At 44.7% G+C, this 24,378-nt stretch overlaps 1 protein-coding gene across 1 annotated transcript in view; it reads right to left on the bottom strand.

The window, feature by feature from the left end:
- FAM107A (family with sequence similarity 107 member A) overlaps nucleotides 1-23,975 on the bottom strand; it is a 92,641-nt gene extending 68,666 nt beyond the window's left edge. Inside the window, exon 1 of the mRNA XM_038740638.1 lies at nucleotides 23,902-23,975. Within this exon, the coding sequence (XP_038596566.1) occupies nucleotides 23,902-23,925 (24 nt within the window). The 5' untranslated portion in view covers nucleotides 23,926-23,975. The remainder of the gene's footprint in view (nucleotides 1-23,901) is intronic.
- Nucleotides 23,976-24,378: the final 403 nt, after the last annotated feature.

The raw sequence follows: 24,378 nt of genomic DNA, 5'->3' as shown, positions 1-24,378 counted from the left end.
GGCAGGACAGATGCTCCTTTGAGTTCTCTCACACAGAAAGGTGAGTCTACCTGAACCTAGTATGGGATACTGCAGTTAGAGAAAAGTTTCTATTGTATTATGCTCTGGCCCTGAAATGGCTGCTGAAATCAAAGTCTATTTCTTCCTAGATTATTTGAAAGGAGTTAGGTTCTTCATCACACAAAAAAGTAACTAGTTAACTCTCAGTTATTAGGGAGAAATGGTCTTGGTGGAGTAGGACAAGTGGAATGACAAGTTTTAGGTTTCTGTCCATCTATCATACTGTGCCAAGCTTTCTGACATTTAGCTAGTGTCAGAACCATCTGAAGTGGCAGGAAGGGGGTGATGGTAGGGGGAGTGGGAGACAGTTACTGCATAGCCCCAGATGACAGAGGGAAAGAGGCCTATCAGGGTGGTGGCTTATGGCCTGTTTTTGAATTCTGATACAAGCAGATTTGTCCATAAATCCTTCCAGTTTCCTGATCCAAACCAACTCTGAGCTAGTCTCAGACCCCGGAATAAATTGGAGTGCAAAGGTAAAGGGAGAAAAACCCCCCAGAAAAATTAAGCAAGTTCCTTCTTTGGATGGGTTTCCAAAGAAGGAACTTGCTCAGTTTTTTTTCCTAAATCTCTCATTGATGCAGGAATATTTTCCTACTTTTCCTAAGCTAAGAGTTCTCTATCAACTATTTCAGGGTCTTTGAGGAAGACATTGGTTATATGGGGTACGAGCAACAGGCAATTACTTGCCAATGGATCTGGCTGGGGCCCAACCTCTTCTGAAAACTTTCCAAACCAGTTAGGCTACTTCATGCCTTGCAGTACCAAGGGGATAACACCCCTGAAAAACAATAAACACAGGGGTAATTTGCCAGTGGTTTACTGTAAGACCATTCTTAAATCTGTTGGACAGAGCCCTGAAGCAGGTCTCTGTACTTAAGGCAGCAAAGGAACCACATACAAATGGCAAACTCTCCTGGAAATTATAGGCAGTAACACAGTGGCATTAGGAGAAGGGATGTGGGGCTTTCAGGAAAAAAAATGAATGAGGTGAGCCCAGGCTCTTGAACTGTGCTGCTACCTGCAAGGGGCAACTAAGAACTTCACCTCTGCCTGAGTTAGAATTTCTGACTAAATTGAATTCTCCTTCTCTTCTCTGGGGGAAAACAGGGCCAGTGTTAACTACCTGGGGACTCGTTGCCCCCCCCCCCCCCCCCTTCAAGTGAGGTGGGGTCAGATCTTAAAAAGGGGGTGAGGGGAAGAGAATGGGGAGAAGAGGAAAGGAGAACAAAAGGGACTGGTGAAAGGGGAAAAGGAAGCTAAATGGAAAAGGGGGTGAGAGGGAGAAAGGAGGGCAATGAAGAGGAAAGGTGAGGGCCAAAGGGATGCTGACAGAACTGCCCCAGGCATCAGCTCTTCTTCTGCTACTGCTGCCTGGCCTCCCCTGTTGCAGCCACTTCTGCCTGCACATCTGCTGCTGCTTTGTAGTGCAGCAGCCCCAGAAGAGAGGTGCTCTAAGACTGGCTAGTTTACCTGGGGCTGCCCATGTAGCTGCTGCTTCTGCCTGGGTTTTGGTGGCAGGATTAACAGGAGCCCAGGAAGAACTGCTCCATTTTAGACTGGGTCTTAGTGGAAGCAGCTGAGGAGGTGACATAGTTCAGGATGAACCAGTATCCTTGGGGCCACCCCTGCCACTGCTACCACCACTACTACCACAACCTGGGCCAAAGCAGCAGGGGCCCTGGAAATTGCCTTGCCTCTACCATCTCTATCAGGGGCCAGAAATACAAAGGAGTTTCTGGCATGGTCAGAAGGAGGTAGTTAGAGTCACTCTGGAAACTTCTAGTAGCATGAGCAGAAAGCAGATCCCACCTTGGGCAATTTGGGTGGTGCGACAGAATCCTGAAAACTGTGACCATCCTGCCTAAAGCTGAACTTCTGTTCACTGTAGTCTGAGATCCTGTTATGGTCCATAGAATGAAGAATTTCTGAAGATTCTGTTGCCATCTTTCTATCAGTTGGAAAATTCAAGGAGATTGAGTTCCTCTCAATTCTCTACCTCAGGAGAAAGACAGACCCCCCCCCCCCCCCCCCCCCCCCGGGGTAGTTAAGCACACTGGGTTGGGGGTGGGATGGAGGAGGAATTGTATCTGGGACTTCCTTCTCTGGAGAGCTAAATCAATCAATCAATCATTTGTATTTTGAGTGCTTACTGTGTGCAGAGATGTCTGTCTCCCTCTAGTCTGTAAGCTCTTTGTGGGCAGAGAATGTATCTACCAAATCTATTGTACTGTACTCTTCCAAACACCTTAGTACAGTGCTCTGCCCACAGCAAGTGTTCAATAAATACTAAGGATTGATTGATTGAGTTGGACAGTAGGTAGAAATGATCTCTGCCTACAAGGAGCTTGCTATCCCTATGGAATGGTGTGCCTACGTCTGCCGGGAAACAAGGCAAAAAGCCTCTTTCTTTTGTAATATTTTAGAGTCCACCTGGATGTAAAGTATTAGTCAATCAATCATATTTATTGAGCACTTACTGTGTGCAGAGCACTTTTCTAAGCACTTGGGAAAATACAATTAACAGAGTTGGTAGACACACTCCCTGCCCACAACAAGCTTACAGTCAAGAGGAGGAGACAGACATTAATAAAAATAAATAAATTATGGATATGTACATAAATGCTGTGGGGCTGAGGGAGGGGTGAATGAAGGGTGCAAATTCAAGTGCAAGAGGAAATGAGGGCTTAGTCAGAGTCAGAGAAGGCCTCTAAGTTAAAAACCAAGACTAAAAGGCAGTTCAGAATGTCTTAGTTGCCTAAACTCACAGTAGGCTCAGCATTCTTGGCTTCAAAAATTTAGAGGAAACAGAATGGTGGCAATGTTCAGCACAACCATGGACTCCCAGGGAAATAAGAAAGCCAAGGTGAACACTCCCGTTCTGGAACTTGGGTACTAGCAGGTAGAGGAAAGTCAGGCTAATAGACAAGGTCCCAGGCTGGTAACATAAAGACCACAGAAGGAAAAATCTCCCTCACTGGCTCTGCTTTATCTTAGGGGGCAAGGGGCTGTTTAGCTCTGGCTGAAATACATCTGGAAATGTACAGGGAGTTAGGGTAGGTAGATATCTTCCAAACATTCCAGGAACATCTTTAACTCCTGGCATGAAAATAACTACTTGATTTGATTAGTGTGCCTGCCTAAAAGCATGGAAGGGATGTTCTTCTCAGTATAGTGCACGAGCATTTTCTCAGCACAGGGAACCCAGAGGAAATACCACAGGATTTCAAAAGATCCCTCATCTTCAAGGAGAAAGGGGAGAAAGCTGACTGCAGAAACAATCACAGAAATTCAATGCTGTTCATTGCTGGCAAGCTCCCAGCCAGAATCCCCAGAATTACCATGCAGCTTTAGACCACAGCAGGCCACCACAGACACAGAAAGCAGTGAAGCACAGAAGCACAGTAGAAGCACAGGCTTAGGAGTCAGGAAACATGGGTTTTAATCCTGCCTCTGCCACTTGCCTGCTGTGTGACTGTGGGCTAATCATAATTTTTCTGTGCCTCAGTTTCCTTATTGGTAAAATGGGGATTCAATACCTTACTTAGGCTGGGAGCCCCAAGAGGGACAGGCAAGGACGATATCTGATTTGATTGAATTGTATGTACCTCAGTGCTGAAAACAATGCTTGGCACATAAGAAGTGCTTAATGTAGGCATTATTATTATTATTAATAATTATTACTAGGAGAGTACTGTTTCAGTAAAACAGTATCTCAATCGCAATTGTTAACCTCCCACTGTACTGTCACTTGCCCTGCTGACCTTACCATGAACTTTCAATTCCTTTGCTCCCAACTGCCATTCCCATTCCTCACCTTCCCTTTCCCCTCTCCCACCCAGCTTTTTCCCTCCTTCTCCCCCACCAGGACCACTCCCCCTCACCCCCTACCAAGCATCCCTCTGTACCAGCGCCAATCCTCCACTCCTCCCTCCCAGCCCCCTCCCCTCCTCCCCGCCCCCACCCCAGTTCTCCTTTCCCATCACCACCCTTCTTCCCACTCTCCCCGCCTAGGCCCCCTGCCAACTCATCCCAATCCAAACCCTCCCCACCCCTCACACCCTTCCTCCTCCCTCCCCTCTCTCGACAGCTACTGCCAAGTGTGGTCTCTGGAACCCCCACTCCATTATAAGATCCCTTTTATCCTGGACCTATTCCTTTCCAGCTCTCTACTCCTCCTCACCCTAACTGAAACACGGCTGTCTGCAGATGACACAGTCTTATCTGCTGCTCTCTCCAGTGGAGGTCTCTTCTTCTCCCACTCCCCCAGACTCACCAGAAAAGGAGGTGGTGTCGGTTTCCTTCTCGCCCCCTAATGTCGCTTTTACACTATCCCTCCTCCCCCTTCCCTTTCCTTCCTTTCCTTTGAAGCCCACATTATTCCCCTCTACCACCCCCTCCAGATTCTTGTAGCCATCATCTACCCTGCCCCCCCTGGCCCCACCTCCAACTTCTTTAACGATTTTGACCCCTTCCTCACCTTCCTTCTCTCCTTTTCCATGCCCACTCTGATCCTCGGAGACTTCAACATCCACATGGATATCCCTGGTGACTCCTCTGCCACCCGCCTTCTATTTCTCCTTGATGCTGCCAACCTCTTGGTCCACCCCACCTCGTCCATTCACCAACTTGTTCATACCCTCGACCTCATCATCTCCTACCGCTGCACTGTGTCCACCCTCACCAACTCTGAAATCCCTCTCTCTGATCATATTCTTCTCACTTGCCTCCTCACTCACACTCCTTTCCCCTGTAAATCCATATTACTCCCTCACAGAGATCTCCGCTCTCTTGACCCCATCCACCTGAGCGCCTCACACCCCACCTCATCTCCCTCTCCTCTCTACCTAATCTTGATGATCAGATTACTGCTCTCAACTCTACCCTTTCTACTCAGCTAGACTCACTCACTCCTTTTTCCCTTCGTCACACTTGTACCACTAACCCACAGCCCTGGATCACTGCCACTGTCTGCCTCCTTTGCTCTTATGCTCGAGCTGCCGAACGCTGCTGGCGAAAGTCTAAACACCATGCCAACCTCGTTCACTTCAGGTTTATCCTTTCCTGCCTTAACTGAGCCCTCTCCTCTGCCAGACAAAACTATTTCTCCTCCCTTATTGACACCCATGCCCATCATCCCCATCAGCTCTTCCGTACATTCAACTCCCTTCTCAGGCCCCCGGTTCTTCTCCCTCCTCCTTCCTTCACCCCCAACGATCTGGCCTCCTACTTCATTAATAAAATTAAATCCATCAGGTCTGACCTTCCCAGAGTCACTCCCCCGCCCTCAACACTCTCCGCTACTCTCCCATCCTTCCCAGCAGTATCCTCAGAGGAGCTCTCCTCCTCCTCTCAAGTGCTACTCCAGCCAACTGTGCTTCTGACCCCATTCCCTCTCATCTCATGAAATCTCTCGCTCCGTCCCTTCTCCCCTCCTTAACTTCCATCTTCAACTGCTCACTCTCCACTGGTTCCTTCCCCTCTGCCTTCAAACATGCCCATGTCTCTCCCATCCTAAAAAAACCCTCTCTTGACCCGACCTCACCTTCTAGTTATTGTCCCATCTCCAAAACCCTCTCTTGACCCGACCTCATCTTCTAGTTATTGTCCCATCTCCCTCCTACCATTCCTTTCCAAACTCCTTGAACGAGTCATCTACACGTGCTGCCTCGAATTCCTCAACACCAACTCTCTCCTCAACCCCCTCCAGTCTGGCTTCCATCCCCTGCATTCCATGGAAACTGCGCTCTCAAAGGTCACCAATGACCTCCTGCTTGCCAAATCCAATGGCTCATACTCTATCCTAATCTTCCTCGACCTCTCAGCTGCCTTCGACACTGTGGACCACCCCCTTCTCCTCAACACGCTATCCAACCTTGGCTTCACTGACTCCGTCCTCTCCTGGTTCTCCTCATCTCTCCGGTCATTCATTCTCAGTCTCTTTTGCAGGCTCCTCCTCCCCCTCCCATCCGCTTACTGTGGGGGTTCCTCAAGGTTCAGTTCTTGGTCCCCTTCTGTTTTAGATCTACACTCACTCCCTTGGTGACCTCATTCGCTCTCACGGCTTCAACTATCATCTCTACGCTGATGACACCCAAATCTACATCTCTGCCCCTGCTCTCTCCCCCTCCCTCCAGGCTTGCATCTCCTCCTGCCTTCAGGACATCTCCATCTGGATGTCTGCCCGCCACCTAAAACTCAACATGTCCAAGACTGAACTCCTTGTATTCCCTCCCAAACCCTGCCCTCTCACTGACTTTCCCATCACTGTTGACGGCACTACCATCCTTCCCGTCTCACAAGCCCACAACCTTGGTGTCATCCTCGACTCCGCTCTCTCATTCACCCCTCACATCCAAGCCGTCACCAAAACCTGCCGGTCTCAGCTCCGCAACATTGCCAAGATCCGCCCTTTCCTCTCCATCCAAACCACTACCCTGCGCGTTCAAGCTCTCATCCTATCCCAGCTGGACTACTGTATCAGCCTCCTCTCCAATCCCCCATCCTCTTGTCTCTCCCCACTTCAATCCCTTCTTCACGCCACTGCCCAGATTGTATTTGTCCAGAGACTGTCTGGGCATGTTACTCCCCTCCTCAAAAATCTCCAGTGGCTACCAATCAAACTACACATCAAGCAGAAACTCCTCACCCTCGGCTTCAAGGCTCTCCATCACCTTGCCCCCTCTTACCTCTCCTCCCTTCTCTCCTTCTACAGCCCACCCCGCACCCTCCACTCCTCTGCTGCTAATCTCCTCACCATGCCTCATTCTCATCTGTCCCACTGTTGACCCCCGGCCCATGTCATCCCCCTGGCCTGGAATGCCCTCCCTCCCCACATCCGCCAAGCTAGCTCTCTTCCTCCCTTCAAGGCCCTACTGAGAGCTCACCTCCTCCAGGAGTCCTTCCCAGACTGAGCCCCCTCCTTCCTCTCCCCCTCCTCCCCCTCTCCATTCCCCCGCCTTACCTCCTTCCCTTCCCCACAGCACCTGTATATATGTATATATGTTTGCACGTATTTATTACTCTAGTTACTTTACTTGTACATATTTATTCTATTTATTTTATTTTGTTAATATGTTTTGTTTTATTCTCTGTCTCCCCCTTCTAGACTGTGAGCCCACTGTTGGGTAGGGACCATCTCTATATGTTGCCAACTTGTACTTCCCAAGCGCTTAATACAGTGCTCTGCACACAGTGAGCACTCAATAAATACGATTGATTGATTGATTAAAACCAAAGCCATAGAAACATTCTGGGAGGTTCTAGAGAAGCAGCATGGTCTAGGATAATGAGTGCTGGCCTGGGAATCAGAGGACCTGTGTTCTAATCCTGGCTCAGCCACTTTTTTGTTTTATCAATCAATCAATCATATTTATTGATGGTATTTGCTAAGCATTTACTATGTGCTGGATACTCTATTAAGTCACTGGGGTAGATATTAGATAATCGGGTTGGTCACAGTCCATGTCCCACATGGGGCTCCTGGTCTTAATCCCTATTGTACAGACGAGGGAAACTGATGCACAGAGAAGTTAAGTGACTTGCCCAAGGTCACCCAACAGACACATGATGGAGCCAAGATTATAACTCAGGTCCTTCTGATGCCCAGGCTGGTGCTCTTTCCACTAGGCCATGTGTCCGCTCGGTGACCTTAGGCAAGTTACTTCACTTCTCTATGCCTCTGTTACCTCATCTGTAAAATGGGGGCTAACTCCTTCTCCCTCCAACTTGGACTGTGATTATCTTGTGTCTATCCCAGTGCTTAGTGTAAGCACTTAACAAGTAGCATAAAAAGCAGTATAGTCAACCAGGTTGAGAAGCATTAAAACAGAAAGGGGACACCTTTTCATCTTTTCCTTTTCTTTCACCTTTTCCCACCTTCTACTCTCATCCCTCTTTTTTTTTAAATGGTATTGTTAAGTGCTTATTATGTGCCAGGCACTGTACTAAGCTCTTGGGAAGAAACAGCTAATCAGGTTGGACACAGTCCAACCTGGGTCTTACAATCTTAATCCCCATTTTACAGATCAGGAAACTGAAGCAGAGAGAAGAGAAGTGATTTGCCCAAGGTCACACAGCAGACAAGTGGTGGAGCCAGGATTAGCACCAAGGTTCTTCTGACTCTCAGGCTTGTGATCTATCCACTAGGCAATTCTGCTTTTCTATTCCTTAACCCTCTTTTATTCCTTTTTCCTGTTTCCCTTCCCTTTCTCTGTCTCTGTCCCACTCTTCTGTCTCTTCTCCTTTCTCTCTCCCTATCTTTCTGGCCCTGCCTCCTGGAGGCCCCCTGCTCCTCCCCTACCCCCTCTTCCCCATCCTGCCTTAGCCTGGGGAAGTCTGATCACATAATTATGGGAGAACAATGAGAGCTTAATTTGGGACTGGGACCTGATGTGGACACTCCTTCAATTCAAAAGAAGAAGCCCCTGTAAATGACCGAATCTTTAGTAAAACCTTCCCATCTAGCTGAAATACTGGACCAATTTAAACTAGGTCATAATAAGGTGATATTGCTTGCTGTACCTTAGCTAGAAAAGCCAACCGTACCAAACTCAAGAGCTGCCAAATGTTTATAAGCTATTCAAAGCAGCAGCTGAGTTAGAAGAATAGATACCCCTCCCGCTCTAGCCTGTAAATGCCTTGTGGGAAGGGGATGTGTCTACCTTCTCTATTGTATTGTACTCTCCTAAATGCTTACTACAGTGCTGTGTACACAGTAAGCGCTCAATAAAAACCATTGACTGATTGATACCCACTCCGTAGACCTCGTGTCTCTGAACATGACCCGGGTTGTCTGATTTTGTTTGTATTCTTTCAATGACCCCATTTTCCCTCCCTTTTCTACCAAGCAATTCCATAGTGTGATCAAAACTAATCTTTTACTGTGGCGTTCAACCTACCTAGCCTGTGTGGTGTGAATCACACAGCTTTGCCTATTGAGACATGCAAGTCAATTGTTCCCTGGATCTGAAGATTTCCCCGAGCAACTCCGAGCAAGGAGCTGACCTTTCCTTCTCCTTGCAAGGAGCAGGATCAAAGCCTGGGAAGACATAGCTTAACTTTGGAAAATGATAACATTTTAACTTGCAGGGTCGAGACCCAAAACTAATGATCTTGTCAGCAAAGGGCATCAATGAGTCTGGACACAAAAGCTCTGCTTCTCACAATTTTGTCTTCCTCTCTCTAGAGCAGGAGGCTGTCTGACAAGGAGTCACACATTTGCAGGATGCAAAGGCTAAAACATGGGGAAGATATCATTGCTGTGTATTAGAACAGAGCCCTGGTTTTGCAGGAAAGAAGACAAAAGAGAGAAAGGGCTAATTACTAAATTTCAATGAGACTTCTTAACTAAAGCAGGGAGTGAATGGACAAATAATTGTTTTAAATGTGTTCATGTTTTTACAGAGTGAATCAGGCTTGTCAACCTGCTGAAAGGGTGCTGGTTGACCTTGACATCCATCCTTTTAACATCCAAAACTTTTCCCTCTATTAACCCATCATGAAATTGTCACCCAAGAACACTTCTAAATGATCCGATCTAAATCCTTCTTGAACCCTTCTGGATCATCTATGCACTTGCATTCATTACCCCTAGCACTTTGATATTCACCCCATGCCCACTACCAGAGCACTTATGAAGATATCCATCCTTATTCTCTATTGCTTCCCCTATCTGTATTTTATTTAGTTTAGTGCCCATCTCCCCAGCTCAACTGTAAGCTCCTTGTAGGCAGGGAACTCATCTACCAACTTTGTTGTATTGTACTCTCCCAAGTGCTTAGTACAGTGCTCTGCCCACAGTAAGCACTCAATAAATATCATTGATTGATTTACGTATTAATATGTGTAACGTCCTGTGACAATTACTTTTATATTCTTGCTATCAGTTAAGTAAATAAACATTTCCTTTTATTTGTCTTAGAAACTACTTTGGAATAAAATACATTTAAGAGAGGAATGATATAGAATAAAGTGACTAGATTTTGGAGACACTCATGGAGAGATAAGAGGAATAATGTGGGACTTTTAGGATAACAGAATATTTAACTCTTCTCCTTTACATTCATTATTTTGGGATGTCCACCTGCTCAGAAGGTTTTAACTAGGTAGATGAATATTAAATCCACCCCTCTCCTACTTTATAATCTCTCATTTTTTCTTTTCTCTAGGAAATCCCCACAGGGATGTGCTATGGGCACTCACAATTCAACAAGACTAAAAATGAACATTCCATCTTCCCTCCTTAAACCCATTCCTCCTCCTAATTTTTCTATTATAGTTGGTAACACCACCATCTTTCCTGTCTCAGAAGGCCACAGTTGAGATATCATCTCCAACTTGCTCTTGACTATTCCACCTCCATCCCCTTGCTCATGCTATTTCCCCAGTTTGGAATTCCCTCCTTCAAATCAGACAGATCGCAGCTTTCCCCATAGTCAAAGCCCTCATAAAATCTCACCTCTTTCAACAAGTCCTCCAGAATAAATTCCCAGTACCCCAGGTTGCATCAACCCTTTTCTAGCACTTCTGCACTTATTTATATCCATCCTCAACACTTCCGTAGGTATATTCATTCTGTTGTACATTCAGTCATTGATTTTGATTTACTGTATTTGCAAATATTTTTATATTTGTCTCCCCTATTAGAGTGTAAGAGTCCCATAGTGAGGGGAACTTGTCACGGTTTAGTACATCCCAATCAATCAATGGTATTTATTGAGCTCATCCTATTCCGACTGGATTACTGCATCAGCCTCCTCTCCGATCTCCCATCCTCCTGTCTCTCCCCACTTCAATCCATACTTCACGCCGCTGCCCGGATTGTCTTTGTGCAGAAACACTCTGGGCATGTTACTCCCCTCCTCAAAAATCTCCAGTGGCTACCAATCAACCTACGCATCAGGCAAAAACTCCTCTCCCTCAGCTTCAAGGCTCTCCATCACCTCGCCCCCTGCTACCTCACCTCCCTTCTCTCCTTCTACAGCCCAGCCCGCACCCTCCACTCCTCTGCCGCTAATCTCCTCACTGTGCCTCATTCTCGCCTGTCCCGCCATCGACCCCCGGCCCATGTCATCCCCCTGGCCTGGAATGCCCTCCCTCGCCACATCCGCCAAGCTAGCTCTCTTCCTCCCTTCAAAGCCCTACTGAGAGCTCACCTCCTTCAGGAGGCCTTCCCAGACTGAGCACCCTCCTTCCTCTCCCTCTCCTCCCCTTCCCCATCCCCCCCAACTTACCTCCTTCCCCTCCCCACAGCACCTGTATATATGTACATATGTTTGTACATATTTATTACTGTATTTATTTATTTTATTTGTACATATTTATTCTATTTATTTTATTTTGTTAATATGTTTTGTTTTGTTGTCTGTCTCCCCCTTCTAGACTGTGAGCCTGCTGTTGGGTAGGGACTGTCTCTATGTGTTGCCAACTTGTACTTCCCAAGCAGTTAGTACAGTGCTCTGCACACAGTAAGTGCTCAATAAATGCAATTGAATGAATAAATGAATTGAGCTCTTACTATGTGCAGAGCACTGCACTAAAAGCTTGGGAGAGTACAATACAACACAATTAGCAGACATGTTGCCTGCCCATAATGAGCTTACAGTCTAAAGTGCTTAGTACCATGCATTCCAGTTCCTGGGGACTCAATCAATACTATTACTACTACCTCCCAAACAACCACCTTTTTCTGTCTCCCTTGTCCAAAGAAGACCCCTTGCATCAGTTTCTTTACCTGTGTTTCTGCCTTCAACCTCTTCCTGTCTCTGTCTATACTATTCTCTGGCACCCAGATGACCTTTCTAAAATGTCATTTGGTACATGTCTCTCTCCACTCTTCAAGACCTCCCAAAGGTTACACATTTCCCTCCAAATCAAGCAGAAATTCATAATCATTGGATTCCAGGTTGTTCTCCAGCTCTCTTCTTCTTACATTTTTGCTCTCCACCTGCTAATCCCAGCTCTTGTCTTCCACTCCTCCCAAGCTCACCTTCTCACTGTGCCTTGCTATTACCTCTCCTACATCTAAACCCCTTGCTCATTACCTTTCTTGCATTTGGAACTCCTTCCCCTTTCAAATCTACTAGATCACAACTCTCCTCAGCTTCAAAGCCCTCCTGAAATACCACCTTCTCTAGGAAGCATTCTCCAGTTGAATTCCATCACACCAGGTCTATCTTAGTACTTGGGTACATACAGCCAACCTTGGCACTTAGGTACATATAGAGAAAGTGCTTAGTATACTACACAATACACAATAGGTGCTCAATAAATATTGTTGATTGATTGGGTTATTTAAAAAAGAGGTATAACCTGCCAGAGGAAAGTAATGTAAATGTTGAAGATAATTATCAAGAGGCATCTTGAAGGTAACGGGCAGTTATGCACCAGCAAGAAAATTGAGCTTAAGTAAAGGACATTCTGTTAATATGTGTTCAAAAGAATGCACCATAAACACAAAGAAATAATTCAAAGAAGAGTTGAATTATTCAGAAATTTGAGGAATGGTAGAGAAAGTAAGTAGAACTAATAAACGGCACTTTCATCAGATGTAACAGGGTTTTGAAAAATCCTGAAGCCAATGTTTTTTGATTGGAGTTTAAGGAAAATTATTTTGGGGGAACCTCTAACCTATGGACATCTAGAGAAGAGTTAAAAATAAAAGCCTTCAGATTTCCAGGCACCCTTTTTCTGGAAATGTGGAGTATCTTTTTATAATAATAATAATGTTGGTATTTGTTAAGCACTTTCTGTGGGCCAAGCATTGTTCTTAAGTGCTAAAGTAGATACAAGGTAATTATGTTGTCCCACGTGGGGCTCTCAGTCTTAATCCCCATTTTACAGATGAGGTAACTGAGGCACAAAGAAGTTAAGTGATTTGCCCAAGGTCACACAGCAGACATGTGGTGGAGCCAGGATTAGAACCCATGTCCTCTGACTCCCAAGCCCAGGCTCTTGCCACTAAGCCACACTGCTTCCCTACCTAATAATAATAACAACATTCATGAAGCGCTTACTATGAGCCAAGTAGTGTTCTAAGTGCTGGAGTAGATACAGAATAATCAAATCACACAGTGCCCTTATTCCACACTGGGCTCACAGTTTCAAGGGGAGTGAGGACAGACATTTAATCCCCATTTTACAGGTGAAGAAACTGAGACCCAGAGAAGTGACTTGCCCAAGGCCACATAGCAGGCATGTGACACAGCTGGGATTAGAACTGAGGTCTCCTGACTACCAGTCCTGGGCTCTTTCCACTACACCAGGCTGCTTCTCATTTGAATCTCAATGCCTTGTACTGCCTCCTTTCTTTAGTGAAGCAATTAATGTCAAGGGAAAGGGCCAAAAGGCAATCAGCAGGAAGGCAAGAGAGAAGAATCCAGAAGCCTGGATGGCCTACAACTGGGCATTCTTGAATACTTAATAGATGGCTGCATTTATTCCCTAATGCATGCAGGTCCCACCACCTCTGGACCTTGGTCTTCCTGATTCCTACTGGTGCTTTACTCCTGTGTGAGCTTGTGTTCTACAAAGTTGACTTTTAGTCTAGTTGGGACAAAATTTTGAAAGTTGAGGCAGGAAGCAAATAGGAGGTCTGAAGACAGAGTATTACAAGTACAGAATCACATTAGTTGTACGTGGGGTGAAGCTACTATGTGTATTGTAATTTTTTCCTCAGGTCTTTCCCTACTTATCTGAATAGGTTGGTAGAATTAACATTGCCCTGAAATGCATCTTTGTACATTTGCTTCTTTTTTTTTGTGAGTCATAGAGCTGCTAATCTCTCAAGCGAGCATCAGTTTGCTTCTTGCTCTGGGCCTACAGCCTTAATGTTTTTCATTTTAGCCATGCTGACTTCATCTATGGCCTAGCTAAGACAAACAGTAGCCCTGTTTGAGTGGTGGGCTAGACTAAAGAGGTAAAGGAGATCAGTGGTGCAGTGATCTAGTCAAACCTTGGAAACCTAGAGCAGGAGGCTTTCTCAAATGTCTAGAAACAGTGCCAGATAACAGGGCTATTCTTAACAAACAGAAACTTTAGCTTTTATTAGCTTGTCCAACTAAAGGCCACTTACACCCGGGCATTTGGGGGACTGGGTAGGATGGGGTGGAGGGGGGGCAACAGTTACAGTTGTGTTTTTTGATGTTTCTTTGTAAGTGAAGTCTATGGCCATTTTGTGTCACCAAAGGAAAATTTGCTTCCAAACCCTATCAGAGGATGCCAGGAGGCTGGAGGCAAACTGGCACCAAAGATGAAATTTCAACTGTTACTTTTTTGGAACATTTCAAGGGTGGTGGCAGTTCATGGATTGGGTGTATTCAAAGTGCATATGTTTTCTAAGGTCCACAGATCAGGAGAAGAAAGCTGCCATTCAATTATAGCTACACTTTCAGGCCATTTATTAGATCAAGTGACAGTATTTCACTGAAATTGATTCCCATCAGGCCTTGCTCCAGCCAGGCAAGGAGAAGATGATATGGCAGCATGAGGCCTTCTCAATTTTTAAACTCTCTGTAGACTGTAAGATCCTTGAGGGCAGGGATTGCATCTACCAACTCTACTATAATGTACCTTTTCCAAGCACCTAGTACAATGCTCTGCACACAATAAGTGCTCAATAAATGCCATCAATTGATTTCAGAACTTAGGGAGACCGTAGCTGCAACTGTGAGTGTAGCGACTAGTGGACTGTTTTGCAAGAAGCCAGCAATCCTGTTTCTCTAGCCACAGCAACCTATTGCTCTTATTCTATTGACCACTGTCTTTTATGTTATCTGTATTTTTATTGTTTTGTCTTTCCTTAGGTATCAGTCAACAACCCTTCCCTCCCTCCCCCAACTTATTCTTAGATTGTGAGCCTTTCGGTAGCCACAGAGGATATCTAATTCTCTAATTTTTTTCCTAGTGCTGTGTACACACTAATAAATACCGCTGAATAAATGAATGACTTTTTTATGGTACTTGTTAAGCACTTACTATGTGCCAGGCATTATACTAAGCACTGGGGGGTAGATACGAGGTAATCAGGTTGGATTCAGTACCTGTCCCACATGAGGCTCATAGTCTTAATCTCCATTTTACAGATGAGGTTATTGAGGTACAGAGAAGTTGAGTGACTTGCCCAAGGTCACACAGCAGACAAGAGGTGGAGCCAGGGTTAGAACCCAGGTCCTTTGACTCCCAGGCCTGTGCTCTATTCAGTTGGGGTTGAACCTGAGATAGAATTTCCAGCAGAGAAGTATTCCTGGGGTGGGGCTCCCAAGGGAAGAAAAGGGAAGCAGAGGGAGTCAGAGAGACCTAGGGAGAGACAGAGATAAAAGGGAAGATGGAGAGATACAGTGGAAAACAGAGACCTACAGAGGGTCAGGCAGGTCCCAGACCCCCTGTGTAGTGGAGAGCTGGGTGAAATCCCCGATCCCTGCTTCAGTGGGGCCTGGGAGAAGTCATGTCCCAGTCATGCTGGCGAGCGCAGGTTTCACTAAGTTCCCACTGCAGCAAGGTTCAGGGTACGCTGGTGGTTTTCAGAGTACCTAAAGTCAAAGTTTGAATTTTGGGAACAGCCAGCTTGTGCTCCCACTCCCTTCTTTCTCTTCTTCAGGAAACCCAAAAAATCAAGGAACATATTTCCACTTAGGAAATTTTACAAGGAAGTTTAAACAAATCAAACTACCCTTCCTTAACTCAATGATGTTGTTACTACACTAGAAGCCTATGACTCACATTCTGGAGCCAGCAATCACTATGTGCTGTAATGAATTAATTTAGTATATGCATCATACTACATCAGGGAAATGAGGAATGGTTTCTAGTAGAGATTACTGGCCTTTTTAAAGCACTAAAATAATTTTAAACAGACCATAGAGGAAAAACTGCTTAAGTGATTTGCTGGAAAGCTGGAGGAGTTACAACAGGGTGCTATTTATAATTAGTTTTCTTCTGTGTCATTTAACTTGGGGTTTGCTGAAATGGAAAGTAAGGGAAACTGGGTAGGACTATAATTTTCAAACCAGGCTCATTAATCATATACAAAGGTAATTGTTTGGGGTAGAAACTGGCCCAGAGAGCTACATGGGATTTCACTACCTTAGAATTTACTGCTTGTTTTAAGTCATTTATCAAATTTAATAACTTTTCTGATAGAATGGTCTGATTTTTTTTGTCCCTTCAATCAGGGAAGCTTTGTTTCTTGGAGATGAATAAGCAAGAGAGCATTTTAAGAGCAAGGTGATAAGTTTGGAAAATAGGATTTGTGAAGAAAGGTAAGAACTGGGATTATTTCATTTGGGGAAAAGAAGACTAAGTGGAAAGTCAGTCATTCCCTTCAAGTATATGAGATATTATTATGATATTGTGGTATTTGTTGAACATTTAAGATGTGTCAATTGTACTAAGCCTGGGGTAGGTACAAGACAATCAGGTGGGACACAGTTTTTGTTCCCCAAGGGGCTCACAGTCTATTATGCTGAGGATGGTGATCAGCTCTTCTCATTTTTTATGGCATTTGTTAGGTGCTTACTATGTGTCATCAAGCACTGTATTAAGCACTGGGGTAGATAATAATAATTATGGTACTTGTTAAGTGCTATGTGCCAAGCACTGTTCTAAGCACTCGGGTAGATACAAGCAAATCAGGTTGGACACAGTCCCTGTCCCACATTGGACTCATAGTCTTCATCCCCATTTTACAAATGAGGTAACAAGCACAGAAAAGTGAAGTTACTTGCCCAACATCACATGGCAGACAAGTGGTAGAACTGAGATTAGAACCCAGGTCCTTCCAACTCCCAAGTCTGTGCTCTATCCACTAAGCCACACTGCTTCTCAATTTCTTCATCAAGGGGAAATTGATTGGAATCGCAGCAGGAGGGATTTAGAATGGAAATAAGGAACAAGTCCTGAGGGGCAAGGGCCTGAATCACTGGGATGGACTATGAGAATTGTGGGAAGGAGCATAGTTGGAATAGATAATCCCTTGTATCGGATGCCTTGGGTGTTGTCATCCCTGAAGGCCGTGGCAGCCCCAGGATTCTCTGATTTTATGATTAAAGCCTCGAGTAGCTTGGATGTTAATTATATCACAACCTTACAGCCTTGTCCTCTCTCTTCTGAGAGAGCTGGGTTGCATATGGACTAGTGGAAGGAGCACAGGGCTGGGAATCAAGAGGATTGGGTACTAGTCTCATTTTAGCCACTGGCCTACTGCGTGACTTTGGGCAAGTCACAACTTCTCTGGGCCTCAGTTTCCTCATTTGGGGATATGGGAGATAAAATACCTGCTCTTCCTACCTCTTAGGTTGAATTTTATCCATTCTGATCATCTTGTACTTATTCTAGTCCTTGGCACCAGTACATTCTGAATAATAATAATACTAATGGCATTTGTTAAGCACTTACTATGTGCAAATCACTGTTCTAAGTGCTGGGGTAATACAAGGTAATCAGGGTGTTCCACGTAGGGCTCACAGACTTCATCCCCATTTTACAGATGAGGGAACTGAGGCCCACAGAAAAAGTGACTTGCCCAAAGTCATACAGCTGACAAGTGGCAGAAGTGGGATTAGAACCTACTACCTCTGACTCCCAAGCCCGGGCTCTTTCCACTAAGCCACACTGCTTCCCCAATGAATGAATACCATAATTAGTTATCAATAGTTTAATAGTGGATTGCCTTGGAGCAATCCGAAGGTAAGCAAAAGGCATTGTGTGGGAAGGAAGCACTTTCAGCAGCCATATATCTGTCTTAAGACTTTTCCTGGTGTTTACAAGCCATGTGAGCTCAGGGGCTCTCCTAGTTGGTTAAATCACTTCACAACTCCAAACATATGAACTAATAATAATAATTGTTATGTTATTGTTAATTGCTTACTGTGTGCCAAGCACTGTTCTAAGCCCTGGTGTAAATACAAGTTAATCAGGTTGGATATAGTCCATGCCCCTATGACACTCATACTCATCTACTTTTTACAGATTAGGTAACTGCAGCATAGAGAAGTTGAGTGACTTGCCCACGGTCAAACAGCAGACATGTGGTGGAGTCAGGATTAGAATCCAGGTCCTCCTGACTCCCCGGCCTGTGCTCCATCCACTAAGCCATGCTGCTTATTTCTCTTGCACTACTGAAGATAACACGTTCTGATTTGCAGTGCAGAAAACAACAGGATATACTTGCCCTGGTTCTTGTATTATCAAAATTGTGTGATAGCTTTACTGGGGCCGTCATTGGTTTCAGGGTGACAGAGTAGATGCTCCCAAAGGTTGGTGTGGTTTACCTCTTTGGAAATTCTTTTGTCCCTTCAGCCACAGGCCACTTAGTTCTCTTCACTGGGGTAAGCTCTGAAAGCTCAGTTTGCCTGCTCCGGTCTAACACGTAGGCAGAACACTGACAATAGAAAGAAGTAGTGTGTCCTTGAAGTCTGAACTCAGTGAATGTTGTGAGCATGTCTGCTGCTTATTACACTGTTGTGCATCAGGCCTGTGTGCTTTCTTGTTTCTTCCCTGAGAAATTTCTTCATTTTTAGCCTCCTTTTAATCAGTAGGCAGGCCAGATAATTGGTGTAGGTATGTGAGCACTATGCTGCCAGTATTTAGAAACAAAAGGGAAGCATATGATTCAGTTATTTTCTGCTTATTTGTGGTAACAAGAAAAAAGGTCAGGGATTAGAAAACACTTCAAGAAACCTTTAGAGCTCAAAGTTGGCCACAGAAGTTGTACCTCTTTGAACAAGGGAGAAAGGAAGCAAAGGTAACAAAGAAAGAATTCTTTTCACCCTAGGAAAATACCTAGAGAAATAAGGTCACAGATTCACATTTTTAACCCAAATTAAAATGAGCCTCTTCCCCCATCAATTTGAGGCCTGCCATCACAGTTCCTGACCCAACCCCCCTGCAGGAATGGTGGATGCATGAAAATGGAGCTCAAAATTCCGTCACTTGGTACCGTGGCCTTGCTGTCCAGCTGGAGCAAAGGGTGGGTGATGGGAGGACAGAGGGCTTTGTGGCAGTTTGGAGCTAGGATGATCCTGACTGGAGAAGTGAGGAAACAGGACTATTCCCATCACCTCGCCCCTCCTACCTCAGCTCCCTTCTTCCCTTCTACAGCCCAGCCCGCACCTTCCGCTCCTCTGCCACTAACCTCCTCACTGTGCCTCATTCTTGCCTGTCGACCCCCGGCCCATGTCCTCCCCCTGGCCTGTAATGCCCTCCCTCCACACATCGACCAAACTAGCTCTCTTCCTCCCTTCAAAGCCCTACTGAGAGCTCACCTCCTCCAGAAGGCCTTCCCAGACTGAGCCCCCTCCTCCCTCTCCCCATCCCCCTGCCCTACTTCCTTCCCCTCCACACAGCACCTGTATATGTTTGTACAGATTTATTACTCTATTTTACTTTTACATATTTACTATTCTATTTTATTTTGTTAATATGTTTTGTTGTCTGTCTCCCCCTTCTAGACTGTGAGCCCGCTGTTGGGTAGGGACCATCTTTATGTCGCCAACTTGTACTTCCCAAGCGCTTAGTACAGTGCTCTGTACACAGTAAGCACTCAATACGATTGAATGAATTCCCTTCCAGCATTGATGGACTCTTGCTATTTTTGGTGTTGTTGAACTGTTCTAATTAGTCAATGGCATTTAGTGAGCACTTACTGTGTGCAGAGCACTGTACTAAGTGCTTGAGAGAGTACAAGACAACAGAGTTGATAGACATGTTCCCTATCCACAACGAGCTTGCAGTCTAGAGGGAGAGAAGACAGGCATTAAAATAAATAATTGAATATGTAATTTAAAGATATGCACATAAGTGCTGTGAGGTTGGGGTGGGGGGGTGGGCAAATATCAAGTGCCCAGAGGTCACAGATCCAAGTCCTTAGACAACACAGATGGGAGAAGGGGACTGGTAAAAGAGGGCTTAATTGAGGAAGGCATAGTTTTAATTGGCTTTTGTTCAGTTGTTGGGTTTTTAAATTGAGTTTGCCCTGTTACGCTTTCTCTGTGTCCTTCCCTTGCTCCTTTATATTTTGAATTCCCTAAGGGCAAAAGACAAGTTCAAGTCAATATCCATGTATTTTTTTTCCCCAGTGCTTAGTACAGTGCCTGGAGTGCTTTGTATCTGATCATTCTCCCCACCTACAAAACATTATTGAAAGCACATCTCCTCCAAGAGGCCTTCCCCGACTAAGCCCTCATTTCCTCGTCTCCCACACCCTTCTGTGTTGCCCTTACACTTGGATTTGCACGCTTTATTCATCCCTCCCTCAGCCACACAGCACTTATATACATATCTGTAATTTATTTATATTAATGTCTGTCTCTCCCTCTAGACTGCAACCTTGTTGTGGGTAGAGAATGTGCCTACCAACTCTGTTATATTGTAGTCTTCCATGTGCTGAGTACAGTGCTCTGTGTACAGTAAGCACTCAAATACAATTAATAAATGTCCAAGCAAACCAAGGAAGTGTTGGGTTACCTGATGCATCCAGAACCTTTGCTACAGAAGTTATTTGAAACAGTAACAAGATAGAACAGATACATAAAATAATTGGTGGCTCACTTTACCTCTACTAAAAGTCTACTAGATTAGTTGGGGTAGTGAAAGAAAGCACCTTTATTTCTATTAGCGTTATTTTCCTCCATCCTGAGATTCTTTACTCAACCTCTTTTAGAAGAGGTAAGGTGAGTCCCTCCAACCTTATAAAGGTTCTTTTTCTTTGGAAAGTTGCTGAGTATAAAGCCAAGCATTCTGAGCCATTTTATTCTGTAATCTGAAGAAGTGAAAACAGAAAACTGAAGCACTGAGTTTACAGAATTGGTGAGTTTTAACTTCAGGGAAAGCTGATGGCCTTTTATATACCACCATCAATTTGGATTTTCTAGAATGCTGGGCCAAGAAGGAAAAAAATTAGTTGGCTGAATTTATCCTCCAGGATTGTGATTATTAACCTGGTCTGATCACCAAGCAGCTGGGGACCTTATGGAACACAGAACATCATTTCTAATTTGCTTTCTCAAGAACTGGAAATATTCTCATAAATCTTCATCTCTGTATAATTGGATAGCTTGCAAATGACCAAAGAACCAGGCATTGATCAATCTGCCTTTATTTTCAGGGCAGTGGCTTATGTGAAATCCACAGAGATCAAGAAATGAAAGGGTCCAGAAGAACCACTTGGTTGGATTGTGTACTTAGTATTATTTGGGCACAAAAGCAATCTGGAAATAGTAGAATAATAAAAAGAGAGCATTTCTGTTGAAGGAGAAAAGTACAGACATTCATGGATGGTATTTATTGAGCTCCTACTATGTGCAGAACACTGTTCTAAGCACTTGGGAGAATACAACAGAAGTAGAAGAAACACTTCCTGCCCATAATGAGCTTACAGTCCAGAGGGGAAGTTTTAAGCAAGATACACAATGTTATGTCTGTCCCCCCTGTTAGAGCATAAGCTCACTTTGGGCAGGGAATATACTACTTCTTTCTGTTGTACTTTCCCCAAGTGTTTAGTCCAATGTATTGTACCCAATGGGTGCTCAATAAATGCCATTACTACTATGACTACCTTGTTCTAATGGTTCATTGCCTTGTCATATTACATAGGCCAGTGGTTCTCAAATACAGTTCTGCTGTGGTCCCACATTGGTGGCCATGCCTTTTGAAATGTGAGACTCAGGCTGTGTATGACCTGATTTAAGCACATAGTAAGTGCTTAACAAATAACCCAGTTCTTCTTCTTCTCATTATTATTATTAGTAGTAGTAGTTTAAAATTAGTCCAATAGTGACAACTACTAGAAAAAACCTTTGAAACAGTAATATTTAAAATATATTTTCTGTCTTTTGCTCACTGTCAGTCTATGCTTTTCTGTCATCTTCTTCTTCTTCTGCTTCTTTCTTGGGTGAAAAACCAAAATCCAGTAGCCATTTTATCTCCAAGGAGAAATCCTGCATTTCACAGAGAGGACTCACAGAACGGAGAAAGTCTCTTCTGCTCCTCCCTTTCCTTCCTCTCATAGACTCACTTGCTTTGGACTCCAGGAGCCCTCTTTACAGGAGCAAGGTGTCCCTGGCCAAATTGTTGCCAGGATCCCATTGTTACCCTCCTTATCCAAGAGAGGGAGAGGAGAGTGAAGAAGAGAAAGATTGGGGGGGAGGGGGAGGGGGAGGGCGCTCACAGACACTCAGCAACCAGCAACAGTGATTTAGTGGCCATCATGTGGGAGGGAGATTGTCAGTAATGATCCCATTCAGGGCCATTTTGGCATCAATCTCACTCCTCCAGGAGGCAGGGTTGTAATAGGTGGGAAGAAAAGTTGGTATATACTACATATGGCACCTACCCCACCTCAGCTCTTTCAACCAATAACACAACTCCAAGGTGACAAATTCTACATATATAGATTTATTAGCAGTTATTTTTACCCTGGAAGTACACAATCTGGATTTTTGAAAGATATACAAAGCTACTATAGAAAGGATGTTTCTCCATCTGTACTGAGGTCAGATTGGGAGAAAATGGGTATCCACTACAAAATGAAAGACTTAGGCTAGGTGTATGGAATAGTTTCTGACTGTTTTAGGCATTGTTAATTGATCCTAGAATGGGTTACTGAGGAGCATTACCAATGTCCTTCTAAGTCTATAGAAACAGGATTCATTCTTGTTGTTTGGGACTGTTTAACTGTTAACTTGAGTGAAGGCAGGGGGATGGACTAGATGACCTCAGTCCTTTCAAATATATTTATAATTCCAGGAAACTAATGTCAAAGCAGTCAAGAACCTGGTGCTCATTCAAAGTGCTGGCAGAGCAAAATAATGGCTTGAGAAAGTATGTTAACTTGAAGCTATTTTGAGAATGTTTCCAGTGACAAAGTTGTGATCTGTTTCTCATTTACATCAAACAAGGCTATACTCTACAGATGGAGCACTTTCCGTATTGTATTTCTGAACTAACACCTAGAATGGACTGTCACTGGTGCGGAGGGGAAAGGGGAGGGTAGGGGAAGAATAGCGATGAAGTTTTTTCCATGACTATTTTCCCCAGTGAGGAAAGAACAGGAAAGAAATATGTAGAGGATGACAGACATTCCAGTGGAAACAAAGGAGCTCTCCCTTTGTGGAGAGGGCTGATTTCTTGCTTTTTTTTTCCAGCATAAGATGAGGAAAGGAAAGCACCTGAACTGCCAGCCATGCACTAAGCTGTTAATAGCATTTAAGCAGTTAGGCTGCTGATTTTAGAAAGCAGAGGGATCCAAAGCAGTTTGTCTTTTTAGTCCTTAAAGGCTCAGAGCTACATTTTTGGGATTCCTAGCATATAATAAAGATGGATAGACTAGGCTAAGATCATTTAACACTAGACCTTTGTCCCCAAAGTATCCAATGGAGCTAGGTGTTCACTTCTAAGCATACCTTTCTAAGTCTTCATTCAAGCTGTGGGGAATTGCTCTTTTGCTCTTCCTCACCCTCCTTTTCCTTTTCTTAGAGGAGAGAGGGAGAGAGAGAGAGGGAGAGGGAGAGGGAGAGGGAAAGTTGCAAGCAGCAATGCATGTGTCCATAGTCTGTTCTTTCTGACAGCATAAGCCCCTCCCTGGCCTTGTCATTGGCTCTGGAAAACTTGGAATAGGCTGAGTAATAGATAACAATTTAGGCAGGTAGAATTACTGAAGCTGACTGACACAGTCTGGGCACTCCTTTCAGCTAACAATCCCTCATTTATACCCAAGGCAGAACTATAGAAGGGGAAGGAGGAGCAGAGACCTCCAGAAGGGTTAATCCAGCAACAGGTGCAGAGAGAGAAAAAATGTCCTCTGTTCCCACTCCGGTAAGCAGGGAGGGAAATCAGACTCCATACCTTTTTTCCATGAGCTGCTCCCATGACATGAGGAAGTTGGTCTTCAGGAGGACCCTGCCCCTCTATCCTCCACAGACCCCTGGGAGTTTCCTCTTGACCCTGGGGGAATAGGCAAGCTCAGGACTCCAAATCGTTCAGTGGTGCTGTCCACACAATCTGTGGAGAGGCAGAGGCTGCAAACACCAGCGAAGGTACAGCACACAGTGCCTGGCACTCTGACAGCACTCGCTTAGCCCACAGAGCCAGCAGGATCTTAAAGGAGATGGGCAAAGAATTTTCCCATTAGTTTGTTGATGCCACCGAAGGAACTCATTTTCTTCTACTGAATCACTGGATTCTACCTAGGCTGGGTCCACACACAATGCTTGCTTTCATAGAGGCCCTGCCTTTAAGCCTGGTTACTTATCACAAAAGGCCACAGAAGATTAGGGTAATTGCCCTTGACAGGCAAAGATGGTGGAAAATGCAACACAGACT

This window comes from Tachyglossus aculeatus, chromosome X1, assembly GCF_015852505.1.
Source record: "Tachyglossus aculeatus isolate mTacAcu1 chromosome X1, mTacAcu1.pri, whole genome shotgun sequence".
Lineage (NCBI taxonomy): Eukaryota > Metazoa > Chordata > Mammalia > Monotremata > Tachyglossidae > Tachyglossus > Tachyglossus aculeatus.
This window is presented reverse-complemented; position numbering and strand designations above follow the sequence as displayed.